The sequence below is a fragment of the Syzygium oleosum genome, unplaced genomic scaffold (assembly GCF_021117445.2).
Source record: "Syzygium oleosum isolate NSW1041296 unplaced genomic scaffold, Sole_v2.1 Sole_v2.55, whole genome shotgun sequence".
In the NCBI taxonomy this organism is placed as follows: domain Eukaryota; kingdom Viridiplantae; phylum Streptophyta; class Magnoliopsida; order Myrtales; family Myrtaceae; genus Syzygium; species Syzygium oleosum.
In genome coordinates this window covers 873909-900667 of record NW_026607539.1, presented here as the reverse complement: position 1 = coordinate 900667, position 26759 = coordinate 873909, and the positions used below count along the sequence as shown (strand labels likewise).

General features: G+C 38.1%; 2 protein-coding genes and 1 pseudogene across 2 annotated transcripts; all 3 read left to right on the top strand.

Annotated features, from left to right (window-relative positions):
* The first annotated feature begins 4717 nt into the window (after positions 1-4717).
* On the top strand, positions 4718-14568 carry LOC130136947 (uncharacterized; annotated as a pseudogene).
* A 4506-nt stretch (positions 14569-19074) lies between these two features.
* Positions 19075-22707, top strand: LOC115687748 (disease resistance protein RUN1-like). Its single transcript, XM_056307564.1, has 3 exons — positions 19075-19751; positions 22081-22630; positions 22672-22707. Exons 1-3 carry the CDS (start codon positions 19075-19077, stop codon positions 22705-22707), a joined length of 1263 nt encoding a protein of 420 aa, XP_056163539.1.
* Positions 22708-22771: 64 nt separating this feature from the next.
* On the top strand, positions 22772-23815 carry LOC130136939 (TMV resistance protein N-like). The gene is made up of 2 exons (XM_056307563.1): positions 22772-23179; positions 23564-23815. The coding sequence occupies exons 1-2, from the start codon at positions 22772-22774 to the stop codon at positions 23813-23815; spliced, it is 660 nt and encodes a 219-aa protein (XP_056163538.1).
* Positions 23816-26759: the final 2944 nt, after the last annotated feature.

Here is a 26759-nt window from a genome sequence, read left to right as displayed (position 1 = left end):
ACTAAGTCAAATCACGTTTAAGTTTACTCCACCGGGACGACCTCGGTTGTCATATAATTGCGAGGGTCTCACTAGTGCCCTTTGGACACGATCAATCAAATAGATTGGTCTCGGTTGGCTCAAAACATTTCCTCGTCAATCGATATGGTCGAAGTCGAACCCAGGTCGAGTTCTTTGGTCGTGCGAACTCAATCCCGTAACGGCCCTACCCCTAAGGTTAGCATCCCGTGAATGCGCATTTCCGGGTGAGACCTCACTATAGTGCATTGGTCAAATTTATTTCTTAAATCCCGGGAAAAGGATCGAAAATTCAGACTGTTACATTATCAGTAAAGTCTGAAGTACTCGTTCTGAATCCCGTAAAGTCTGAAGTCTTCCTTCTAGGCTTGGTAAAGTCTGAGTGTTCAGAAAGTTTAGTTCTCTCGAAATATTAAAGTTGCTATTTTCAGAATATATCTACATGGATCCAAATACTTCAGAGCACATATCAGACTTACAAACTTTTCATGGACAGTTTTATCAACTTCAAAATCTATTAGAAAATTTCCTTAACAAAACGTAGGTGGTCAGAAGTTATATGATGTGGTTCAGTGCAGTGATTTCCAAGCCAATCTCAACTAATTTGTAGTCAAAACAAGGTTATTTAACCTAATTTCCAAACATTTTCTTTAGCCTAATGTATTTTTGATATTTTTATTTAGAAATCACGGTCCATTCCTAATTTTTATGTGATGAATAATGGAGCAACCAAAATTTAGGTGTCAACAACCCTTGAACGCAGCTCACAACATTGGTCAATAATAGTGACCATCCCGCGCTTTTTTACTTTTGTTATGCGATAATGAAAATTTTTTGGTAACATCATTGATTTATTTTGTTTTGGTAGAATGGGAATTGTGCAATGAATATCTACTTATTATGAACAACTAGTTAAATCCTATTTAATTAACAAAAAAAGGAATGGCTCGCTTGGCAATGGCGTACTTGGCACTAGTTCAGCTAGAGATGTTGGTTTTTGTGAAGGATTAGTTTCTTTGTTCAAGTCCACGGCTAACTTGACATAGACTTTCTAAAATTTATATGTTAGTTCAATTTAGGGTGCGTTTGGCAACATATTTGCTCTCGAAAGTAATTTCTTTTCAGAAATATTTTTTTTTATTTCTATTCCCTGTACGAGTTTTTGAACAAAAGAACGCGTTTGATAATTATACAAAATTTATATTGTCAAAATAGTAAAAAGAACAGAAAAGCTTGTACGACCCCAAAAATTTTTTGTGACGTAGAATTTTTTTTAGTTTTTAAATAATTTTATGAGATTTTTCTATTTTTTTTTTCCTCCCTTCTTCTTCCTCCTCTGGCCGATCGCCGAGCCTCGGCGATGGCCGGTGACCGGCCAAAGACAAGGGCCGGCCTTGGGCGAGGCCGACTGTTAAGGTTGTCTCACATCGGTTGTGGAATGGGCTGGTGGTCAGTTTATAAGTCTGAGGGAAAGCCTCACCCTTTGAGCTAGTTTTTGGGGTGAGAGAGGGCCAAGATCACCCAATACCGACCTTGCCGACCATTGCCGAGGTCGGCGATCGGCTAGAGGACGATGAAGAAGGAAGGAAAAAAAAGAAAATGACCTTGTTTCAAAAATTGATCCCAGGAACAAAGAAGTAGGTTTTTTTTACTTCTTGTTTCTGTTTCAAATCTATTCCCTGGCCATTGATTTATTCCGGCGAATAGAAAAATTAGCTGACGTTACCAAACGGATTTCTGTTCATTTTCTTTTCCGAGGAACAATAGAGCAGAAAATAAAAAATAAGATGGTTACCAAACAGGCCCTTAGGACGCCAGAAACATGAGTACTCACTCTAGAATTTAGAATATTCAAATGGAGACTTGTCAATGAACCGGTTTGGTGTGCGGATACAGGTTGAGGGGTTGAACCAACAGGTGGTTGGGAAAAAGAATTGATCTTGCCTTTTTGACAAAATCTGTAGACCTAACAAATGGGTGGGTTGAGTCTGATAAAAAATAGTCCGACCCAAATAAACCAATTTAACCAGTTTTGATCCATTTCCATACAAATGCAAATTTAGTGACACATACTCGACCCAATTCATATCCAACACATACCAGACCCGATCCATATCGCTAAAACACTTCCATATTTATTCAAATCTAAGAAAACTCATAACCAAATTGATGTGAGAACGCGGAGTGAGGGTGAGAGAGAACGAAGAGAGAGACATAGAGGTGAGTTGGGTTTAAAGAAGTTGTAAACCCACCATATTATGTTGGGCTACCATTCTAAACTCATTTATGACATATTTACTTAATATAACTAACTCATATAATAACTCGACCCATCATATGTGGATTAAGAAATGGACTTATACCCCATTTTGATAGGTTTAAACTCCGTACTATTTGTTATGGTTCTTGTGGCAAGAACATTCCACACCATCCATGTATCTTGGACATTGTGTTTGGTAGTGAATTGTCTTCTTTAATGTTATCTTTACACTTTGTCATATTAATGACAACCATTTCTATCAAAAAGTTATTTTTTTTTCTCTGGACAACATTACATGATTTCTTTTTTGGAGATGACTATAGTGAATTGACTAATTCGATGATCATGTCTTCAAAGGGTTAGTCCCATGTAGTCTCTTAATAATGATAAATTAGTTATTCAGAACCCATTGTTTTGTAATGAAATCAGGATTGACAAAAAGCGATGGTATCATCGTCAACAACTATAAGGGAACTTGTGGAGCCGAGTCAGGCCAAATTAGGAGATTTGACTTTTGAGTAATACATTTTGCGTGTTTACTATTTACTTGGAAGGAATAGTCATGTCCATGAGCCAAAGAAAATAAATCAAATAAACTGTATTTGGTGGCCAGTTTTGCATTTTTAGTTCAGGGAAATAAAATTTCTTCAGTCCCAATAGGTCGGGAAATCTCACTTTTAATCCCTATACTTTGTTTGGTAATAATTCCGGACCTTATACAGTTTTCTTGTGACAATTTAAGTCACTTTGTCAAAATTACAAGGACAAAAAGTGTTATTTCCCCAAATAATTTTAAAGTAAGTCTTTTCAGAAAGAATAATTTTAATATCTGATGATTTAGTTGGACTTTCCAAATTATTTTGGAAGTCATTTTTTCCTTGGTTGTTCCAGAAAACTCTAAAAGGTTTGTTTTACGAAAAATACTTGAATATGACACATGAGTGCCTGCTTAGTTGAATCAACATTTCCGTCTCTTGAGTCGACTCATGTATCATTACACCATTTTTCTAAAACCAAAATCACCGTCAAATCTCTCAAGGTATTTAGATTGCATTTGGTTCACAAAAATGTTCCGATGAAAACTGTTATCTAGTTTTCATCTTCCATTTTCTTGATAATATGTTTGGTGAGTGAAAAATAAGAGTTTTTAACGGGGTTGAAAATTATAAAAACATTTTGGGTGTACTGTACAAATAAGGTCAATTTTGGTCGTTTTTAGTTTTAAGGTTCAAAATTTGAAAACACGGCAACCAAAATTCTACTAAACGTATTTTCATTGCGAATTTTGGATATGAAAACAGGAAATTGAAAATTTTCCATTGGGCCGCCCCCCTTCCTACGAGTTCTCCCACTTAATTATCTTTTCAGGAAAAGCAGTCTCTTTAGAAAGACTCTGCCTTGAATTGAATTGAAGTTCTTTGCTTTCGCTTTTGGGAGTGACAAAAGCGAGGTGCCTGTCTTGCTGATAGCTTTATACGGCGAAAGGCTTGAAAATTAAAGGGCCTGAATAGCTTTCCCGAGCTCAAGAAAAGAAGCAACTTAACTTGGTAAAGACTGAACTTGATCATGTTGTCGAGGGATAGAATGAACTCTATTGTAAGAAAGAGGGATAGAATCAACTTAAAATAATGGTTCCATCACTAAGGGCTAAACCTAATGATGTGTGGCACCATGCTTGAGGCTGCTTGCCCACTAGTATAGGTCTAGTCTATATTCCCAGGGATGAACTATTTTACACTCAAGTAATCCCGCTTTTGTAAGGGTGAAAAAAGATATGCTTGCTTGCTATAATTATGGATGCTCACCTTTACTCTAAGGAAGGTACCTGTATATAAGGAACGAAAGAACTCCCCCTGAGGAGACTGAAACTCTTTGATAACTGAGTATCTTACCCATTTTTGCATTCTCCATTTACTTTGTTGTTGAAAGACTCTAACCAGGAGAGCAACCCAATGGCAACGCAGCCAAGTGAGACACGAGGAAAGTCGAATCATGCGGAACCACCAGCAGGTACATGTTCAAGTTCCCACCGAGAAAAAATATGGTATAAGCTATGTGGTCTTAAAATGTGCTCACTCTTTCTCCTACATATATTGAAGATGTTCGTGTAAACTTTGGATTAGCTCCTTCTCAATCCGGAGGTGCTCCAGGTGCGTTATCCCTCAAAAGCGTTACTTCATTGTGAAATTAATATCTGGGGCGGATCTTCATGAAAATTTTCGTTTCTGGGACACTACTCAATGTCTGCAAAAACGTATTAACAAAATGGCCTGAAAAGTTTGCATCTACTGCAGAAATATCGGAAAAGGATGTGGATGGACACCATTACCGACAATTGTTGAGAGTTGTATTCAAGGGTGATTGGGAATCTGCTAAAAGATTTTTCGAACAAGATCCTGCTTCAAAGACGGCCAAAATAACAAGCAGATCAGAAACAGTGCTTCACATAGCCACTTTGAGTGCACGAGACCAATTTGTTGAGAACCTGGTTGAGCTCTTGTCTCCATATCGGGAAGTGCTTGAAACGGTTGATTGTGATGGCCGCACAGCCCTCCACATTGCTGTCCTGAATGGAAGGATAAGGATGGTCAAGGCATTAGTTAGAAGCAATCCTAAGTTGACGCAAATTGCAGATAATAAAGGACGTGTTCCTTTGGTAATATCTGCTCGGGAAGCTTCTATGCATAAGGAGATTGCCTGGTTCCTGGCAAAAAGTACGACAGACGATGGACCAAGTCATCCCTTCAGCAGTCCCACCGCGATTGATACCATTGTACATCTCACCTCGATCGGTCATCATGGTAAGATCACCATCACTCTTTATCTCAATTCCATCTGTTTTTTGGTAAGGGTCTCAATTCCATCTGTTTTTTCCTTCATTCTAGACTTAGCTTATTTTCCTGATCAACTTTGCTGGTGAATTCGGGTAGATATCACCCTTTCTCTAATCGAGCGATACCCTCACTTAATTACCATGAGAAGCACATATCACGACCAATCTATACTGGAAGTGTTGGCGAGGAAAGAGTCTCACTTTCGCAGCGGAACCAAACTTGGTGTTTTGGAAGCATTGATATACAAATGTGCGTACTTTCTGCACTCGCATCCCTTCATTAATGATTTGCTCATCACCTGCTCTTTTGTTTCTGAATTGAAGGTATTCCGGTGGACTTGAACTATAAACCAACAGATAAAAATTCGGATTCGGGTGGGTATGCATTTTTGCTGTTGGGCATTATCTTAGGACCTTTCATCATTTTGAACTTTTAAGTCAATTTTCTTAGATTGATTACCTCCGTACTAGCAAAAGAAACCGGAAATGATTGTTTCTATATAGTATGTACTCTGGTTCGTTGACCTAGTTTTACTTCAACAATGGCCTGAAACCGAACTACTTCATGGATCGGCTATCCCCTGGGAACCAAATATGATTCAACCAAGTGCATAAGTATCATATAATTTAATTGATTGGACAATGTAACGAACAAATTATGAGGTCTTACAATGATTTCATATCCAGTGACCGGATTTTCTTTGCAACCTGATTGTAGCGCTTCAATGTATTCCAAGGTCACTTTGGAATGCCGCCAAAATTGCAGGTAACCTTCCATTTTATCAAGATACGTCTCTATCTCTGTCCCTCTCTCTCCAACTAATAGTCTATGGCTTGTTTGTTTTTGACTTCTTTTATAAGTAGAAAAAAGCTCCTACTTAATTCTTCACCATAATTTGGAAAAGAATTTGTGTTAGGCCCACTGCCTGTGTGAAAAAACTGTTACATAGTCACCATTGGATGAGTGATATGTGTTCTTGAAGTTAGTTTTGTCATTAAATTTTTTTAACGTATCAACCGTCCAACAGTGAATGTGTAACTTAGGTAGAAGGACATCAAAAGTGTCAAAAGTTGTGTACGGTGCTCATTTTAGTGCCAAAAGTTTTTTGCCAACTCACTTAAGTGCCAAATCAAAGAAAAAACGATCACTTAAGTGCCAACGGCGAGATATTCCGGCTAAAATAATTACATGGCTCTTACAATTAAAAAAAAATAACCTGAGTAGGATTTTTTGTTAAAAATTCCAGTCCACGTGGACTGGTAAAACGGCATCGTTCAGTCCAATATGGTTGGGTAGGACTGAACGGTGCCACACCAACGCCGTTGCCTAAAAACAACGCCGCACCATCCATTGCCCAAACCAACGCCACACCATCCTATGCCCAAAAACGACGCCGCACATAATGAATGAAAGTTAAGGCTCCTATCGTGTTCCTCTCACCGTCCACCATTCTCCCTGTCAACATCGCTCGTTGTCCGCCGCTCGCTCGTCGTCACTCGCTGTCCATTGCTCACCTTCTCTATCGCTCTCAATCAGCCAGGTTAGTCATTCTCTCTGCGTAACTCAATTGGAGGGAAAAAAAAAATAGGGCTTGGGCGAGGAGGGAAAACTAGGGAAAAATTTGAGCTCTTGCCCTCCATTTGCAAGATTAAGTTGTTAATTTTGGGGGCAAATCGAATTATGGTGTGAATTTCGGTTGAATGGCCGGTTAGGGTTTCTCTTTCAATTTGGGGATTTAGGATTCTTGTTTAGGGGAAAGCTAGTAGACGACGTCGTTTATGGTTTAGATGCTGACTGGACTCTCTAGCGAGCCACGTTGACTTAAGAAATTAATACAAAAAAAGCCATGTCGGATTTTTGGCCAAGTAGATCGGAGTTGACACTGAAAAGATCGTTTTTCAAAAAATTTGGCGCAAAGTGATAAAAAAAAAACTTTTGGCACTAAAGTGAGCGCCGTATACAACTTTTGGCACTTTTAGAATTATGCCGTTATTCTTTACACCGTCAACGGATTTAATAAAAATCCTTCAAAAAATTTATTCAAACTTAAACATGATTTTTTGTGTTGATAAATTTATATTTTGAAAGATTTCAGATATTCACCAAATTCCAAATTTCAAGAGTTGCGAAATTGTAAAAAGAAAAAGTGAAAAAAGAATACTTGAAAGTTGAAACTGCAAATTGAGGCGAGATTTGATGTTAAGCTAGGAATTTCTTGCATATGGCTAGCTGATCTAAGCAGAAGATATGGAATAAGAGTTACGTAAACCTAGGACTTCTCCTTCAATCTTGATTGGTGAAATCATGTTCGCTTCATCATCTCTATCAAGCATGTAAATCTTTCTGGAAAAATAACATCAATGAACTCATATGTATTTTTGTATGTGCTTAAAGCCTAAATATTATTTTCTTTGACTGCTACTTCATCTCAATACAACACGAAAGAACGCGTCGAGAGGGTGCAGGAATTGGGCATAAGACCGGGGGCAAGCCCCTCGCGTCATTGGCTACGAAATAAGGTTGCAACAGATGATGGCCTGGGTTTGTCAGTTAATCGCATTTTAACATAGTAAATTCACACTTTTACTTGGCAACTTTAAAAAGGCGTGAAGAATAGGAATAGGAGCAGGTAGGAAAAATCAAAATAATTTGCTTGGGAGGGCTTGGAATAGAAGAATATTTCAATGGGAGCAAATTTCGTGGGTCTCAACAAAATCGTGCATCCCAGAATTCCACCCCAAGTTATATATCCTATACCAACAAGCGGGCTGTTAGATAATAAAGGAGTTTTCTCCTCATATTACAATCCTATATTTCAGATTTGTTGGACGCACTCCTGAATACATCAGGCCAACATGGAAGACTGGGCTCCTAAGATTACCCGAGAAGGTGGACCAATTGAAGTGCGCGAAAATTAGCCCAAACGCCACCTGACCACTAAAAGAAAATCCTACAGTTCCCAAAACTTACTCACAACCTTTGCGCGTAGTTGCATCTGTCATCTTCACCCAACTTTTGTATGCACCCGAAATACACTTTAGCCTTGTCCCTAATTCTTCCATTTTTATTTAAGAACAAAAAGGAAACCGAAGTATAGTGTCGTTGCGTATTTTCATCAAATTAAAAGTTATTTCAAAATAGAGTCAAGTTAACTCTACTCACATTGTCTTTTAGGTGTAACAAGTAAACTCGAACGTCACATACCATTATGTGACCTGATGTGGAAGTTTTGATTTTGTTGGAGACAGATAGAATGGAGAAAGAAAATTTTTTTGCAAAAACTTTTTGCTCTTGTGCTGAGCATGAATAACAATATGATTTTTTTATTACTAGCTGCTATGCATATTTGAACAATATCATCTAAATTAATCTTATATATGCAAAGACTACTGTGATTTACTCTAACTAGACAGATATCATTAACGTGGTTATTTTCAGAGCTGTTCTATCAGGTTAAGTCTTCTAATTATATTCTCTTAATTATGATTAACGTTATAAAGCCTCGTTTGAACTTCAAGGAAGATCACTCACTTCAGTTACCCTCTAATCTCGTCTACTTTCTTCAGATCCAATTATTTTTTTCATCCACACATGATATAAATCTTTTCTTGGAAAATGCCAAAAGTGATTTAAAACCTTTTTTGTACTTTGCATCAGCAATTGCTAAAACTCACACTTTGCATTTGAGGACTGACTCCCAATGGAGAAAAAAGATTAAAATAGCTTTTCTAAAAGAGTAAAAAAAAGATTAAAAAAAAAGGTAAAAGGATGAGATTTTTTCCCAATCGCCCCGCCAACCCTAGCTCTAAATGTAGCAGGGGCTTTTGTGGGAAAATACGACTATTAAGTAAACTGTTGTGTCTGATAACAAAAATTGGGATGCAAAGCTGGACTATTTTTTTTATATATATAAGTAAAATTCAATTGCTGCCTCTTCGTTTATCGTTTTCGTTTGTTCTTTAACATTTTGTAGTTCCTACAATCAAGAGGATTCATGAGATGAAGCTGAAACACGTAGCGGCAGTCGAGTTGGCAAAACAAGTTTGCATTGCAATCTCTTGTAGGAAGACTACTGAGATCATCGATCTTGTCCGAAAGGGAAAACTATTGGATGAAGCCACAGTCAGGGGAATTAGTGAAATCGTGAAGCTACTTATTCAGTTCTTCCCAAAGCTTATTTCGATTTTTCCCGATGGTAAGAGGTTGGAGACACGTGCTGTGAAGTATCGCCAAGAAAGGACTCTCAGACTCTTTTTGAAGGTAAGCTCAACCAATAAGTTCTCATTAGTTCCAGGGCCTACATGGGAAGAATCCACGATGATGATGGACGCAGTAGCAGAGTACGCAGCAACAGAGTACTACCCTAGTTTTGATGCGGTAATTAACGTGGCTGGAGCAGCTTTTCAAGTGCAAAGAGAACTCCAATGGTACAAGGTAATTATCTTTCTTTTCATATATTTAATAACTGCGCTTAATGATAATTCTCATAGGTCTTCGTGACAAAATTTTCAAAATATGATGGCTAGAACTTTATTCGGATAGTCTTGGGAATATGCATAGAACATTTCTTTTATATCGGTCAGGTGATGTCCGGCCTAGCTTTTGCTCACCATGAGGTCCACCTTCCTAGGTGATTTTAAGGGCGTACTGCCCCACATTGATCCTGTGCACACAGGATTTTACTCCTAAAATGCTTCCAATACGACTTGAATCCAAGATTACAATGAGAAGAAGAAACTATTTGCCATCTAAGCCAACACTTCGTTGGGACATAAAACTTTTAAATTATCCATGCTATAAATAAATTACTAAAGTAAGTTGAGAAACAACACTACATCCTTAGAACAATTTTCAGAAAATAAGCGAGACTAATTAGAGAAATTGGGGCACTAAAAACTTATTGAAACTCAGCAGTTAAATTGCATATCAATTTTACTAATATAACTACGATCCACCGCATAATCTAATCCAAGTGACTCTTTTTTAAATTCGACCGACACTTTGTATAGGTGTCTGCCACCAAGCAATTAGGGGATCATCATGCAAGTCATTTCCTGTATAACCCACGTATATTAATTTGGAGCCCAAATAAAATTTAAATCAGTTTTACTTATATTTTCACGATAGCTTTGCTCGTTCCATTGTATCATATTTTGTATCTAAGATTATAGTGTAGTTCCGATATAATTGAATGTATGTAGATGGATAATGATTTTAAAGCAGTATGACATGAATCTTCTCTTTTTCAATTAAAAGATTAGCTAAGGTCATTTATGGCCACTATTTTGATTTGATTATCTATTAATTCAAGAACACTTCTCATTAGTTAATTTATCTATTAACTAAAGTTTTACTTATGCAAACCATTGTCTACAAAAAAAAAATGAGATCGTGAAGCTTTTACTATATATTTACCTTAATTTCATTTCAACTCTCTGTTCTCCGTTATGAAAAAGAAGTTGGGATAATTACATGCAACAAGAGTCCTAAAATTTAAGTCAACCCTACACTTGAGTCCTAAAACTTTGAATTCATGCTTAATAAATCCTAAAGCTTGTCTTTGTCCTTCACGTTAGTCCTTTCGTTACTTCCATCAATTTTTTTATTGAGGAAAAATTTATTGGCATTTTTTATTAATTTCTTTTTTTTTGTGCACAAGTGGCACTAATATGGGGCAAATAGGGGCCGCATCACAAAAACTAAAAATAAAAAGGACCTCGAGTTAAAAGAAAAAAGGCCAAAAATAGAGAATGATCATCGAAGAGGAACAAGAAGGGGCCGCCCCCTTTGTCACTTGCAAGGTTTAGGGACCCTCGCGGGGTTGCTTCGAGTGCAATGACCCTCCCCGGACCGCTGACGAGGTTTGGTTGCTCAATGGTGGCAACAATGTAGCTCGCCACTAATCGAGGAGCGCTAGATTGGCCCTCACATGGGCATTGTCATAGCCACCGCTGCAGACCCATGGAACACCCTTATAACCCCACGAACTAGTTAAATTTAAACATTTGGCATGTGTAGTTGACTCGAATTCAAAACAATTTGTACACAGTTGGTGAGATTTAAAAAGCTGAATTTCAATTTCTAGGTTGAAAATCCCATGCTTCCTCACCAACTACACCAACCTTGCGAGGTTAGGTTGCATCTTTTCCTATCACGTAACTATCCATTCATATAGCATTTTATTTGATTTACTTTTGAACAATCAATTACGTATATGAAGACATAACTCCCACTTAGCAATTGACTTGATTACCATCCGTTGGACGCTTGAAAATGAATTTTCTTCATGTAGTTTCCCAATATAAATATGAAGCAAGTACCATAATTGAACAAAGCATCCTAAGTGGAGAAACATTGTGCCTTTTTTCTTTCATCGTGTCTCAAACCAATAGATAAAGTCTTTCGAGATGTCAAATTTGGCATCGAAATCGTAAGAATCACCATTACTTTAACAATGACACAACAAAGCCTCTTCACTAGTTGAGTTGGGACAGACATCACGAAAGAGGTAATCTCCTCTTTGTTGTCTTCTTCTTCAGGGTCATAACGGGGATCGTCACGTCCCAACAATTGAAATTTCTCTGATTATTCTTCGAGTTGTTGTACTTGTCTACTCAAATCTTCTAGTTCGACATCACGATGATCGCCATTGAGTCCACAATGAAGACAACCAGCCATTGCCTAGGTTTTGATACCAACTCTTACTAAAGGGGTCGAAGATTAGAAGGTAACACAAGGGCTATAAGAAAAACGATTACCACCTAAAGAATCCCCTCAAGATACAGGACACATGATAGGATAAATGCTCACCACCTAAGAAATCCACCTGAGAATATAGGGCATATAAAGAGTAGATGCTCACTACCTAATGAATCCACCTCAAGATAAGAGGTACGTAATTCACCACTTAATGGAATGTGTTAGAATAATTAAATATTAAACCATGCTTTCATCTAACAGCTTAAGCTTTTAGAATAGTTGGTTGTGGTCCCACAAAATCTTACATGGTATCAGAGTTAGAGGTCTTGAGTATCTTTCCAGGCCCCATTTGTCTCATCAATTAAATATGTCAACTCTTAGTACTAGGCAAAAAAATCATATTAAGCTTGAGAGGAAGTGTTATAATAATTACATATTAAATTATGCCTTCATCTAACAGCTTAAGCTTTTAGAAGAATTGGTTGTGATCCCACAAAATCTCACAGAATCTATCAAAGAGATACAGAGTTATCAAAACTCTAACCTAAGTGTTTAGTTCCAAAAATTCAGAAAACATTCACTCACCGTTAATGGAGCCTTAGAGGGGTTTGTCTTATTTACAACTTGAAACAACCTTCTAATATAGGCAAATCCCAGACATTTACCTTTTATTTCCAATAAAAGACCAATAACCCTAGACAAATCATAAACACTACCGTTGACTCTTGACTCAAATGATGTCGAAACAAAATACAGAAAAGCACGTTGAAGTACTAAAAGACCCATTCTCGGATTTCTTAACCAGCTCTTAAAACTTTTTTGGGATAGTTGTCCAAAATGACCTACATCTTTTATACAGCGGTCAATTTAGTCCAAAATCTTTTTATCGTATCAATTTAGTCCTAAACCTTTTGACGATTTGCCAATTTAGTCATTCCGGCCAATATTGACCGGAAATTGCTGATGTGAACATCGATCGTTTTATATGTCACGGCTGGCGCTGACATGGATAATTTTTATAATTTTTTATTTTATTTTTGTTTTTTTCTTTTCTTTTCTTTCTTTTTTTTTCCTGAGCCGGTGAGGCCACCAGTCGACCCTTGCCGACCATAGGCAAGGGCCATGACACCCTCCCCAGTGGCAAGTGAGGGCGCGAGACCCTTGTCGTCCTTGTCTATTGCCTGGCAAGGGCAACGGCGCCCTTGCCTAGACCTGTAATGAGTCAGTTGGCAATCTCATTGGCCCAGTGTAGGAAAAAAAAGAAAAGAAAAAAAAATGCAAATTTTTTTTAAAAATAAAAAAATTACAAAAATTGTCCACATCAGCGCTGACCGTCCTATGGCATGGCCGTGCCACATAGGATGATTGGCACTGACTAGATCACCACGTCATCAATTTTCGACCAAAATTGGCTAGAAAGACTAAATTGACAAATCGTCAAAAGGTTTAGGACTAAATTGGCACAATTGAAAGGTTTAGAACTGAATTGGCAAATTGTCAAAAGATCTAGGACTAAATTGGCACAACTAAAAAGTTTAGAAACGATTGATTAAAAAAAATGTTTAGAAATCACTGATTAAAAAAATGTTTAGAAATAAATTGGTCATTATACAATTGGTTTAGGATTTTTCGGACAATTTTCTCAATATTTTTTCCGTAAATTATTCTAGAAGACTCTAAATTTCATGAAACTTGATTCATTAGAAAGTAGAAACATAGTGCTTTCCATGTATACATTACTTGACTAAAATGAAGCACAAAATCATCATCGAAGCTATGAAGAAAGTGACCCGACCCTTGAAATTCTGCCAGCAAAGATGGACTTGACCTCTAAGCAATTTCGCATCAAGTGTTGGCTAAGTCTTAATCTCCATGAGATGTGCCCTCGTCAGTTTTTTTTTTTTTTGGGTGCAAATTTTCAATAATTTATCCCCTTATTGAACTCCTATCTGTGAGTTTTTATGTATAGGCTGTGGAAAGCTGGATTATGCCTCACGCGACAACCCACTACCACGACGGGAAAACATATTGGAATAATTTTGTGGAGAATCACAAAGATTTGCTTGAGAGTGGAGAGAAGTGGGTGAAGGACACAGCAAATTCATGTATGCTTGTCTCAACTCTAATTGCTACAGTATTGTTCGGTGCTGCATTCACGGTACCCGGAGGGAATGATGGAAGTACTGGAGTGCCATTGTTGTTAGGAGAGGACTCTCTCCTGGTTTTCGCAATTTCTGATGAGTTAGGTTTGTTGTCCTCCGTGACGGCCATCTTGTTATTCCTAGCCATCTTAACATCACGGTATGAGCCACAAGATTTTCTCGAATCGTTGCCTAAGAAGATCATAATGGGTCTCTCTTTACTCTTCCTCTCCTTGGCTTTCATGCTGGTGGCCTTCGCTGCAACTCTCGCAATTGTGCTGGATAAAAGAGTGGAGTGGGTTCTCATTCCCATTACTTTGCTGGCCTCTCTCCCCGTGGCTTTATTCGTAGTCCTACAGCTTCCCCTACTATACCGGATGGTTAAATCCACTTATGGACCAAGCATCTTTTGTCCCGAGGACATTTGGGATGGAGTCGAATATACTGAACAAGATCAGTGATTGATGAATTTGATTTGAGGGTGTATGTCTTCATTATAGTTGGTTGTAGTGGGGCCAATGCGATACTGAATGTATTTCCTCAAAGTATTTGAACAATTACTATGCATTATGTTTCCCTACCTTGTTACCAAAGATCTATCTATAGAATGATTTGATCAATTTAAAATTTCAGCCTATAGATACTTCAAAATTTAATCCACACATACATAAACAATTTGTTTTTTAACATTCAGTCCCAAAATATGTTCAATCTTGGAATATAACTTTTTAAAAATTACTTTTTTTTAGCTTTTTGTTTTATAATTTAGATGCAGAAATTTTTTCCATTAGCTTAAACATCCAGCCTCCAGGTATTTCGAAATATAATCAACGTTTATTGCCAAAATACGCGCAATCGTGTAAGATAACTTTCATCATGGAATGAGAGATGAGCAATTATTTAGAAAAAATCTATATATACAAAATTTCGGTGATAAGAATTATACCAAATGTAAACTTTATTCGTGTGAACTATAAAGAAATTTGAATCATACCTGTTATAAGACTTCGATTATATGAATTGTGAAATAGATGGAATTAAACGTACCATAAATCTTTTATCATTCATTAGTTACATAGAGATCTTTCATAATAGAATCTAGTTATATATAAACAATTACTTTTAAACATTTATTACAAAGTACGTGCAATCATGTAATGTAACTTTCATCGTGGAAAAGCTTTTTGACCATGTGATTTTTCTTTATAGATGTTCTTCAGATGAACGGTTTGATAATCAAAATAATCTATATATAAAGAATACCCATGATAGGCATGATAGCAGATGTATGACTTTATTCTTAGTAAGTATAAAATTGGAAATATACCAGATACAGGACTTTGTCCACTTAAATTGTGAGGCACATGGAATTATAACCTGTCGGATATCTTTGATCGTTCATCTAATTATATATATATATATATATATATATATATATATATATATATATATATATATTTCAAAATAGATCACATATAGATAAATAATTAAACTGAATATATATACATATAAATAATTTCTTTAAACACTTACTTTTTGAAAATCAATAGAAATTTTTATCAAAGTATGCAAAAGAATTGGATATGCGGAATTAAATATTTGCTAAGATTAGACATTAGCTAGCATTAGAGGTACGCTAAACTGACTATCAAAAGCAAATCGCTGGATAAAATTGGCACACGTGTGTGCCACGTGAATCAACCTCACATGAGTTTGTTTGTGTGTGTGTGTACACACACTGAACTCATGTTAAAAGTTCTATGCTAGTATAATTTCTTTGAATTAGCTCGTCTCACCCCAAAATTTCGTGAGTATCTAGGTTTATTGTAAGCTTTCCAAATACTAGAGATTAGTCAAATGTAACATCTCTGCTGACAACAAGCGAATTTAATTTCGGGCACCACAACCAATAACCCCACTCACCTTGTGCATAACCTTGGAACATGTACTTTCTTGCCCTCCCATCGAGTTTTACCATCACTAACTCGAACATCACATGGGCAATCAAATATTCTTAGAATAGAATAATCAGCAACATTACCTGACCACACTTCTTCGAGAGTTCGACATCCAATCATAGTCGATGGGGATCCATTCACTAGGTAGCTCATTGTACTAAGCGCATTCACTAAAATTCTCCTAGCCATACCTGCACTACAGAACATTTTATGGGTTGTCTCTAGTAATGTTCTGTTCATCAAGTCTGCAACATGTTGTGGTTCACTGGCACTAGTGTGGTGTCTCATTATGCCTTTTTTCATGCAGAATTTGTTTAACAGTTTCGAGTAAAACTCCATGCTAATGTCATTTTGCACATACTTGATCATCTTACCCGTCTCCTTTTCGATCAAAGCTCTCAACTGCATGACCCTAACAACAACATCAAACTTGTGTCTTAGCACAAATACCTGAGTCTTCCTCAAGTAGTCATCTATAACTGTAATCTAATACTTTTCCTTGAAGGAAACCGTGACAACCTGCGAATATCCAAGTGAATTAATTCTGCAGTATCCGTGATTTCTCTGATAGTTGTACTGAACTGTGCTTTTCGCCATTGATCTAAATTACAGCACCTGTATACATTCAGTTCGTTAGTAACATAACCACACAACAAATTTCTTTAACTTAAAACTTTCAGGCTTCTTTTGCTAATGTGCCTTCAACGCATATGCCACAATTCAGACTCTCGAACCAATGCATTCGACGTCTCCACGCGAATTCTATCACTATCTCACCTAGAAGTTCATACAGGCCATTGTGCATATTTCCTTTCATTATCACTAAGGCACCCCAAATAACCTTCAGAACTCCGCTATATGAAGTATACCGACATCCAGCTGAATTTGTTCTTCTTCAACTCTGGAGCATGCCTCACTTCAATCAATGTCCTCACAATATCATCGTGCATTTTGATTTTAACATCACCAAAACCTATAACATCGCACTCAAAATTGTTCCCCAACTGCACTTTACTACTATCCATGCATTGATAAGTAATAAACCAGTTTCTATTTGGTGTAGCGTGAAACAAACAACCTGAATCCATAATCTATCTATCAAATGATGAATAATCAGTGACAAACAAGACATAATCAGCACTATCCGAATTACTGTCAGCTATAGCTGCAACATCATCCGCAAACTCAACTCTAATTCCCTTACCATTGTCATTGTTTAGTTAAAACAATCCCTTCTAAGATGCCCCTTCTTGCCACAATTCCAACAGACAACGCTACAATTCCAATAGACAATGCTACGATTCCAACAGATATAGATTCACTAGATTCTCTTCTATAGATGTTCTCACTCAGAATCAAATCTCGAATGCCATCAAACGTCAAACTTGTTGACCCAGATGAATTAGTAATAGCAGTAACAGTAGTATTCCAACTATCAAGCAATAAGTTTAATAGAATCAAAGCACGTACCTCATTTTCAAAGTCAAACTCAACTGAACTCAATTAACTAACGATCACATTAAATTCATTAATATGATTAGCAACTGACACACCTTCGCCCATCTTTAAGTTAAACAGACGCCGTATCAAATAAACCTTGTTGATCGCAGAGGGTTCTCGTACATATTCGACGGAGCTTTCATCGAACTCGCAGTGGTCTTCTCTTTCACGATATTAAACGTGACGTTACGAGCCAACATCAGCCAAATAGCACCCAAAGCTCGTCCATCCAGTAATTTCCAATCAGCTTGCTTCATTGTCTCTGGCTTCTCCCTTGATAGGGGCAAGTGCAGTTTCATCTTATAGAAATAATCCTCAATTTGCATCTTCCAGAAACCAAAATACTTCCCGTTAAATCTGTCGATTTTCATTTTTCCTTCTTCTATCGCCATCGATTCACTTTAACTTAGCTAAGCCTAGCTTTGATACCAACCGTAGCAAAAGCAAGCAATCTAACAATAAAATTGACAGAACAAGAAACTAAATCGAAAACCAGATTTACGTGGTTCGGTCGTAGTGACCTACGTCCACAGAGAGAGCAGCACGAAATTCCACAATAGATCAAATGATACAACGAAGATTACAACTACACTCGAGTCAATTAAACATTATCGGTGTTTCCCAAGCCCTAATTACACTAAATAATTCACGCAGTGTTTAATCCCATAATTACTCACGAAATAATCTCTCAATCTCGCGAAGGAATTATACACATATTCTTACCACAAGATTTTGGCTATCAAACGCCAATTAATCTGGATGCAACTCTTGAAAGATTCTCCAATATTTTGCACGAAAACTCCAACAACACGAACGAGATCCAGCTCTGCACAATCACGGCACGCTTGCAATATGCATGCAAAACTAAGAGCACTAAATACCATACCCTTGAATATATTTATATATCAACCAGACCACCGCCGGAGAAGTCCAAGTTTAGAATCGGTTAAAGAAGAGTAATCAAGTCAGAATAGGAAACAAGGTGCACGTGCGACTTTCCTATTGTGTTTTCCTTCGTCGACCCCAATTCGGAATAGAAAGTTAGCGTATGTTGCTTCACTCAATTTCCGACGTCCACAAAAATCCAAATTTCTAACTTTCCTTTAATCAACCGGGTTTTCTTATCATTTATCTTGGACCGGGTTTCGTTCATGGACTCAAACCCGAGACATATTTTAACATTTACCAATAGTTTAGGGATCTCAGAAACAAATTAAAAGTCCAAGGACGACATTTTATATTGAGCCAAAGTTTAGGGATTATTCGTGTCATTTTTCCTTATTTTTTCCCACATTATTTGAGAAGCTCTTTCTTGTTTGCTTAATTAATTGGTTTATTTTGCTAATTTAGTAATAACAATAAAGAGGTGTTGACCTTGCGCGCACTAAATTGGTTCGAGCCAATGTAAGGTTGGATTTTGTCCTATTGAGTGCGAAATATTATAATGATAGAATTTGATGCGTGAGATCAGCGAGAGATGCCATGCGGTATTGATATTATAACGAGCCCGGCTCCGGTGAGCCTGGAGAGATGGAACGCGAAAAATTATTATAATGAGCAGGGGGAGAGAGAGGGCTCAAAATGTGCTATAAATAGGTAAAGAGAGCTTGCATTGTGAATGTACGGTACAGCTCTTTCTTTACTTTGATTTTGGGGGTGTTTCAATGGCAAATTCTAGTAAGATGATGATCCAATTTGGCCATCTCAAGCGCAACTTTTTCCCTCCTTTTTCTCCTCCTCCTTCGTATTCAAGCGTCCTCTACAAGAGAGCATCACAATTCCAATTGCAAGTCTCTCCCATCTCTTTGACCCCTTTCTTTCCACGCCACTTCTCTTCTCTCCCACGTAGCCTAACCGCCAGGCCACAACTCTTCTCTCCCCCCTCCTCCATCCCTCGGTGGGTTCACGATACGTTCATCAGTTATAAACAGGCCGACACGTGCAACTTTGTGAGCCATCTCTACGACGCTCTTGAGCGGAACAAGATAAGGGCCTTTGTCGACTACAATCTGGAAAGAGGACTAGAGATTGCACCGGCAATCAATGAAGCGATTGAGCGGTCGAGGAGCGCTATCGTGGTAATTTCTCAGAACTACGCCTCCTCGCCGTGGTGCCTAGACAAGCTGGATAAAATCCTCGAGTGCAAGGAAAAGAAAGGTCAGCTGGTGTTCCTCATCTTCGTAGACATTGACCCCAGAGAGATGCGCGAGCAGTCCGGACCATTCACGCAGATTGGCCAAAGCGAGAAGGGTTTAGGGCAGGAGAATGCCGACAAGGTCCTTAGGTGGAGAGATGCTCTCCGCAAAGCTGGCAATCTCACCGGTTGGCCTCTTGGTAATAGGTAGTAACTTTCTCTCTTCCTTGAGTGTTTTCTTGAGAGGACTCCTAAAGGAACTTAGTAAGTTTGTCCATGAAACAACAAAACTTGCTCTTAAAGCCCAATCTTTTGGTCTGTGGGCAGTAGGAATATTTGGAAATGTTTGGAATCCTTCTACTAGGAAACAAACTTTCCTAGAATAGGACTCCAACTCAACTGTTTGGCTCATCGAAGAGATTTAACATCAACGCTTCAGTCTGTTATCTTCTATAACCCTCATTTCTTCTCTTAGCGTTTATCAGATTTTACCCCCGAAGCATATGTTCCAGCACATGCTGATTTCCTCCATATATAGCAAATTAGAATCGTTCAGCCCAATAAAACGACAAATAACCTTTGTTAAACGTTAAAGGAATAGAAAAGGAATTGATGGATGTCCTTTTTTTCCAGTTGTAACGCTCATTTCATATTTTGTATTTCATAACTTGATAAACATATGAATTTCTTCTCCTCACTTCTTCCCTCAAGCATAAAGAAATCTCTACTGAACAATGATTTTCGCCGGTGCCCATTTCGTTCACGCATCATTTCCAACTCTGAGTCCCACTGTTGAATATGACCTTCGTTTTCTGTAGGAGGTTATAAGCCTCATGCTTTCTTTTCGTTAATATTAGAAAGAACGAAAATGGGCAAGCCCGGACATCTTCCACAGCCAATACAGGGTAAACCTTAGTTGTGATGCAACCCTTCCCTTCAATGATCTATCTGAGGCAAAACAGAAAAGAAAAGAAAGCTGTTGTCAGTCTTTGTATTGTTTGGACTGTGGTACCAGCTAGGGTTTATAAGAAAGTTCAGCCTCCAGTTCGTTTCTCTTTTATCTTTGTATTGCCTGCTCTCTCTCTCTCTCTCTCTCTCTCTCTCTCTCTCTCTCTTCTCTCTCTCTCTCTCTCTCTCTCTCTCTCTCTCTCTCTCTCTCTCTCTCTCACCTTTCCGTATTATTTCCTTTTTTGGCCAAGTAACTTTCTTTAGTTGAACCTCTTTTTCGGTGAGTATATTTCATTAACTTATTTCTATCCCCCTTCTTTTAATTTGTTGCTTAAACGATTAGCCAAAAGATTTTCTGTTGTTTGTATATATAAGATTTTGTACATATATGCATAACCAATAAAATGTTATTTTCGGAATGTCAACCTCAAATTTAGCATGGTTTTTTTGAAGGGCAGCATCCGCTATTGAAATAGCAAAAGAGTTTGCTGGGAGTTTGAAAAGATAAATTTATCCTACAGTTTTTTGTTTGGTCGAAATCTTCCTTACTACTTATTTCTCTTGTAATTGTTTTTTTTTGGTCAAAATAAATTTCCATTCATTACCAAAATGATACATGATAGGAAATCTCAAAAGTCACAATAACAAAGCAAGCCCACAAAGCTCCAAAACAAGCCAAAAACCAGAAATCAAGGCACATCATTTGAGTAGGGTGGTAGAGATAATCACACTCTTGTAATTGTTAAATGTATTGCTTATACATACAAGAGCCAGATTCAACAAAAAAAAAAATACAACATGCAAAAAATTGAGCCATAGAGTTCAAACACACAACCCCTTAAGGAAATTGAGATGTGGGGGTGGGGGGGGGGTGTCATCCGACGAAAGTTAAAAACCAATTCAATCTGAACTCAGCTTCAGAAAGGGTCAGCTATTTCAAACCCTAATTAATCGATGAAAAATCCAAAGGTGACCAAAGTCGGATCAAAAAACAAAATAAATTCAAAAAACTTAGAGACTCCGATTCAAGAAAAGAAGGAATATTGGGCAACCCAAGACTTAACCCATAATTATCTCATGCAGTCAACAGATATAACCTTGACGTTTAAGTCAAAATACAATTTACGTTGACAATTAGCATATTTTACTGTTGAGATAGTTTAAATGGCATATTTTATGGTCGACACATGTAAAGGTTACACAGTTAATATGGCATATTTATTGTCGACCCAGGTAATGTTGGGATGTTTGACCAACAGGCTTAGTTTTAAAAGAGGAGGGAGGTTGGTTTGAATATCTTAGTCTCATAATTAAAATGAATTTTTCGAGAAAAATGTAGGCGATGTTTTGAAAGACGTGAAGATGTCCAAAAAACTCTTTATTCTACTATGAAAGAAAGACTGCCGCTTGCTTACCCGCACGCACAGGTTAACCTCTCACACACCACTATTTTCTATGATATTTGATATTAAATTAGACTAGATGGACGATATTCCTAAGTACAAGAATATAATCTTATTGATCTTTTCCTCATCTTTTACCAACACGAATAACCAAAGTCACACCTTTAGTTGGTGACCATTTGTAGACTTGAAGCTGAATTCATCCAATCCGTTGCGGAGAAAATCTCAAGAAGACTGAGCCGCTTACATGCAAATCTGCTTGCTTTTCATCCAATTGGGTTAGATTCTCAGTTACAAGCATTGTACTCCTTACTCCAATTAGATGTTGGGGAGGTCCGAGTCGTGGGAATTTCTGGCTCTAGCGGAATAGGAAAGAGTGCACTTGCGAGAGCTTTGTACCACCGAATTGCAGATCAATTTGATTGGAGTTGCTTTCTCACGAACGTGAAAGATATATTGAGCCAAGATGGCCTCTTCAAAATGCAGGGCACCCCTTTTAGTGACATACATGGCGATGGAGTTTTAGAGTTTGGCAATGATACTCATGTAGTAATAAACTTCATGAGGAGTAAGCTTCACAACAAGAGCATTTTGCTGGTGCTTGATGATGTTGAAGGGTTGTCGGGGCCACTGAGCCATATGATTCAGGCAATAAACTTGGGCTCGGGAAGTAGAGTCATTTTGATCCCTCGACACGAAGAAACCTTAATTGGTCTATGTGGGGAAATCTATAAGGTAAGAGCACTGAATGATGATCAAGCTCTTGAGCTTTTCAGTTGGAGTGCGTTCCAAGAAAGATATCCCAAAAGTGATTATAAGATGCTCTCAAATTGCTTCACCAGTTTTTCCAAAGGGCTTCCTTTGGTTCTGACCGTGATGGGTTCTTTCTTGAATGGCAAAAGTGTCAAAGAATGGCAAGGAGTTTTTGATCAATTGAAAGAAATCCCTCGGGGAAAAGGTCATGAAATACTGAAAATTGTTATCGATGGCTTAGAGGCCAATGAGAGGACGATTTTTCTCGACATCGCGTGTTTTCTTAATGGATATGACAAAGAAGAGATCATCAAGTCCCTAGACCAATGCGGTGTGCATGCCGATAGTGGGATTGAGATTCTGGCTAAAAAATCGTTAATATACATCGATGAAAACGACAAAATACGGATGCATGATTTGCTTCAAGAAATGGGTAGACGAATTGTGACTCAAGAGTGCCCTGAAAATCCTAGCAAACGAAGCAGAATATGGCGTCATGAGGATGCCCTAGAAGTGGTTAGACAAAATTCGGTAAAAGCCTATGCATCTCCTAATTTGTATATGTTTATTCTGTGGACCTCGCATTAACAAGTATAGAAAACTTTAGATTGCATAAATAGGAGAATCACGTATGTAATTTTTATTTTTGCCAATTAGAGTTTAGGATCTTTATTTCGTTCTTTGTTAATTTCTCCTTAAAATGACAGTAATTATTAAGGAACCAATGGCGATATAACCTAGCATAAGTCCTCTCATTTGTCCTTTCATCATAAGATGAATGTAGCTTCATTTAAAAACTGCTAGTGTTGTAATGGTTCTTAGACTAGGACAGTTTTTTACGTATTCAAGCATTATTCTTAGAGTTAGACCTGTTGTTTTTGGATATGCATAATCATTTTTATTCCGCTCTGACAGGGAACAGACACCATTGAAGGCATCAAATTAGACAAGGTTGATGTAGAAGACTTGATCTTGTATGCAGACTCGTTCAAAAAGATGAAGAAGCTCAGGATGTTTATAATGGCTGATCATGTCCCTCATTGTGGACTGGCCGGACATATGTCAGGAAAATTGCGGCGGTGTTTCGCACGAAACAGCAACAATATCTTCGCCTGTTGGGAGAGGCTGGGGAAGCAAATTTCCAAGTTGTGGTCTCAAGGAGCCTGAAGAACAAGATCAACGGATGCGAGGGGGCATGTAGGAATAAATTCTTTATGGAAATGGAAATCTAGAATAAAAAATGTTGCCCCAACCCAATGTAAATGTCTCTTTAAAAAGCTTTGCACATTTACTTTGTTAAGGCCAAGGCCACCTCTCTCTCTCTCTCTGTCTCTCTCTGTCTCTCTGTCTCTCTCTCTCTCTCTCTCTTAAAAAATTTGCACTTTGCCCATTTCTTTTTCCACTGGGAAAACGAAAAGAAAAAGGCAAACCATGATGGACCTAAGCATGTCTTTAAACTGTTTCATTTGAACTCTAAAACGTTAAATACGGGGGTATTCTCTGGGGTGAAGGAAGAAAAATAAATCCCCCAACTTGGGGATATGGGTGTGTAAACACCGACACATTAAAATAAGGAACGTAATCCTATTAAACCGCAAAGTGTATATATACCTGAATAAGCGGGGTGGCCTCAATCGGAAGCTTTTGCTTTCCCTGCTTTGATGAGGTATCATCGATAATCAACATTAAGGATCCAAGGCAGGCACACGTCTCTCTCGTTTGCTATTAAAAAATTTGTACTTTGCCCATTGGAAAAGGAAAAGAAAAAGGTAAACCACGAGAATTTTCTATCAAGGACGATCTTCAGGTTCTCTGCCTTTGCCTCTCTCGAACCTGACAGTCGAAGAATCGTCGGGAATCCAACAGCTGCGACAAGCCTGTCGGTTTAGCAACATATTTACAGCTTGATTACAGCTCAAAAGGAAAAAGGTCGAACGATTGTGTTAAAATTAAACAGTATAATCTCAAAAGAGATCTCTAAAGATCCGGTACTTAGTACAAGAGAGGAAAATGAACATAAGGTGAACTAAAATATTCGAAGAGCATATGGTGAAAGAGATTCTTTCCATACCAATCAGTTTGACATCGAAAGCAGACAAACTAGTTTGGATCGGGAACAAATCAGGGTCCTACACAGTAAAAAATGATTATAACAGAATGTGTTCCATAAATCTTCACTTCAACTCAAACCAACCTTTAATTTTTTTTCAGCCACCTAGAACCCTATGGACAAGAATAAGGATAACAACAGTTAGAGTACCATAACTTTCATACTGTACTCATTTGAGTGCCATAATCTTTTTTTCGCTTATTATTTTTTTTTTGGTAACCGAGGATCCGCCACCATTCCCCGGGGATGAGCCCGCACAGGTAATCGGAACGCCTATACCTCGGGGGAGACTAGCCCAGCAACCCACTGCCGGGGCCCCCCACTTAAATTACGGAGCCGAGCGGGGATTCGAACCCAGAACTTCTGGGGAGGGAAGGAAAGCACCCACCAACTCGGCCGTGCGCAAGTGGGTTTTTTTTCCGCTTATTTAAGTGCCATAGATTTGAAAAATCCATCATTTAAGTGCCATCGGCGATTTGCCTTGCTGGAAAATCCAACGTAAACGCCGGTCGTCCTACGTGGCATTGTTGGCGCCGACGTGGATAATTTTTGTAATTTTTTTTCACTCTTTTATGTGCCATAATTTTTAAAAATCGATGACTTAAAATGCCAAAAATTTAAAAAATCAATCACTTAAGTGCCATCGACAATTTGCCTCGTCAGAAAATCCGTTGCCAACCTTGCTTAAATCTAGCGAGGGCACAAAGGGGGCCATCAGGGCCTCGCTGGCCGTGGGCAAGGCAGCCTTGCCCAAATCTAGTGAAAGCTTTTGCGCCCTTGCCTACGGTTCGCAAGGCCGCCATTGCCCTAGGCAAGGCCTTTGCGGTCGGCGCACAGAAAAAAAAAAAGAAAAAGAAAGGAAAATAAAATACGAAAAAAATAATAATAAACCCAATCCGAGCTCAATTGTCGATGTCGCTCTCGCATTGAACAAAAACTTCATAAGGTGGAACCCAGGAACAGGAAATCAAGGTAAAAGTCGAACCAGCTTACCTAAACAGTGGACGCCGCCGGCCAGAGGGTTCCTTGAGCTCAACACTGACGGCTCGTGGCTGGACGGAGTTTTGGGTAAAACTGAAAATCCATGGGCTTTACGCGATATTATCAAAGTATATCATAAGTAGTTGGCCCGGCTGAAATCTGTGAAATTCATCCATTGTCCCCGCGAGGCCGATCAACTTGCAGATTGGGTCGCCAAAGCCCATCGTAGAAAGACCCTCCTTCTAAACTGGTTAACTACACCCCATTTGCCTCTTTGGAATATTTTGTTTCCAGAAACTCATATTTTGTTCTCGCACTGCTCGCTAATGAATGAAAGAGTTTTTCTGACCAAATATATATATGAATGGCTTTTTGTTTATTTCTAAGTTAAGGGTGAGAGACAGTTTGGAATCTAGCACATCGACGATAAGGAGTGAGCACATTGCTGCGTGCTCCAATTCGGACACAAAGCCTAGCCGAAACAAACAATGTTAATAAGGTTAAGGAAAACAAAAATTAAAATGAATTACAGTGTAATTCAAAAGGGAAACCGAATCAAACGGCTTTTTCACATATCATTCCATTTTCGTCTTTTTATTTCTTTTTTTGTTTGGCTCATTTCATGAATCTGAATTCACTAAAATAGCTTCGAAAGGGCATTAATATCACTAAAATAGCTTAGAAAGGGCATTAATCTCTCTCTCCCTCTCTCTTCGAAATGCTTTGGTCCATGAGAACAGTCAGCTTGGAGGAGAACATTTCCCGTTCATTGATCCTTCATAGGAAAGGATGAACCATTAAAATCAATAGCACATGAATTTGCATGGCAAAGTTGAGAAACCAAGAGAAGATGATTAGGGACATGACACACAGGAGATAACAACAAGGATCGAGAATCAGTATGTAAAAAGGCTTTGCCGACTTGCTTAATAGACCAAAAACGACCATCACCAACATAGACTTTTATTAGAATTTTACCATTGTCACTAGTCATGTGGGCTGACATTCTGATGTCAAGAT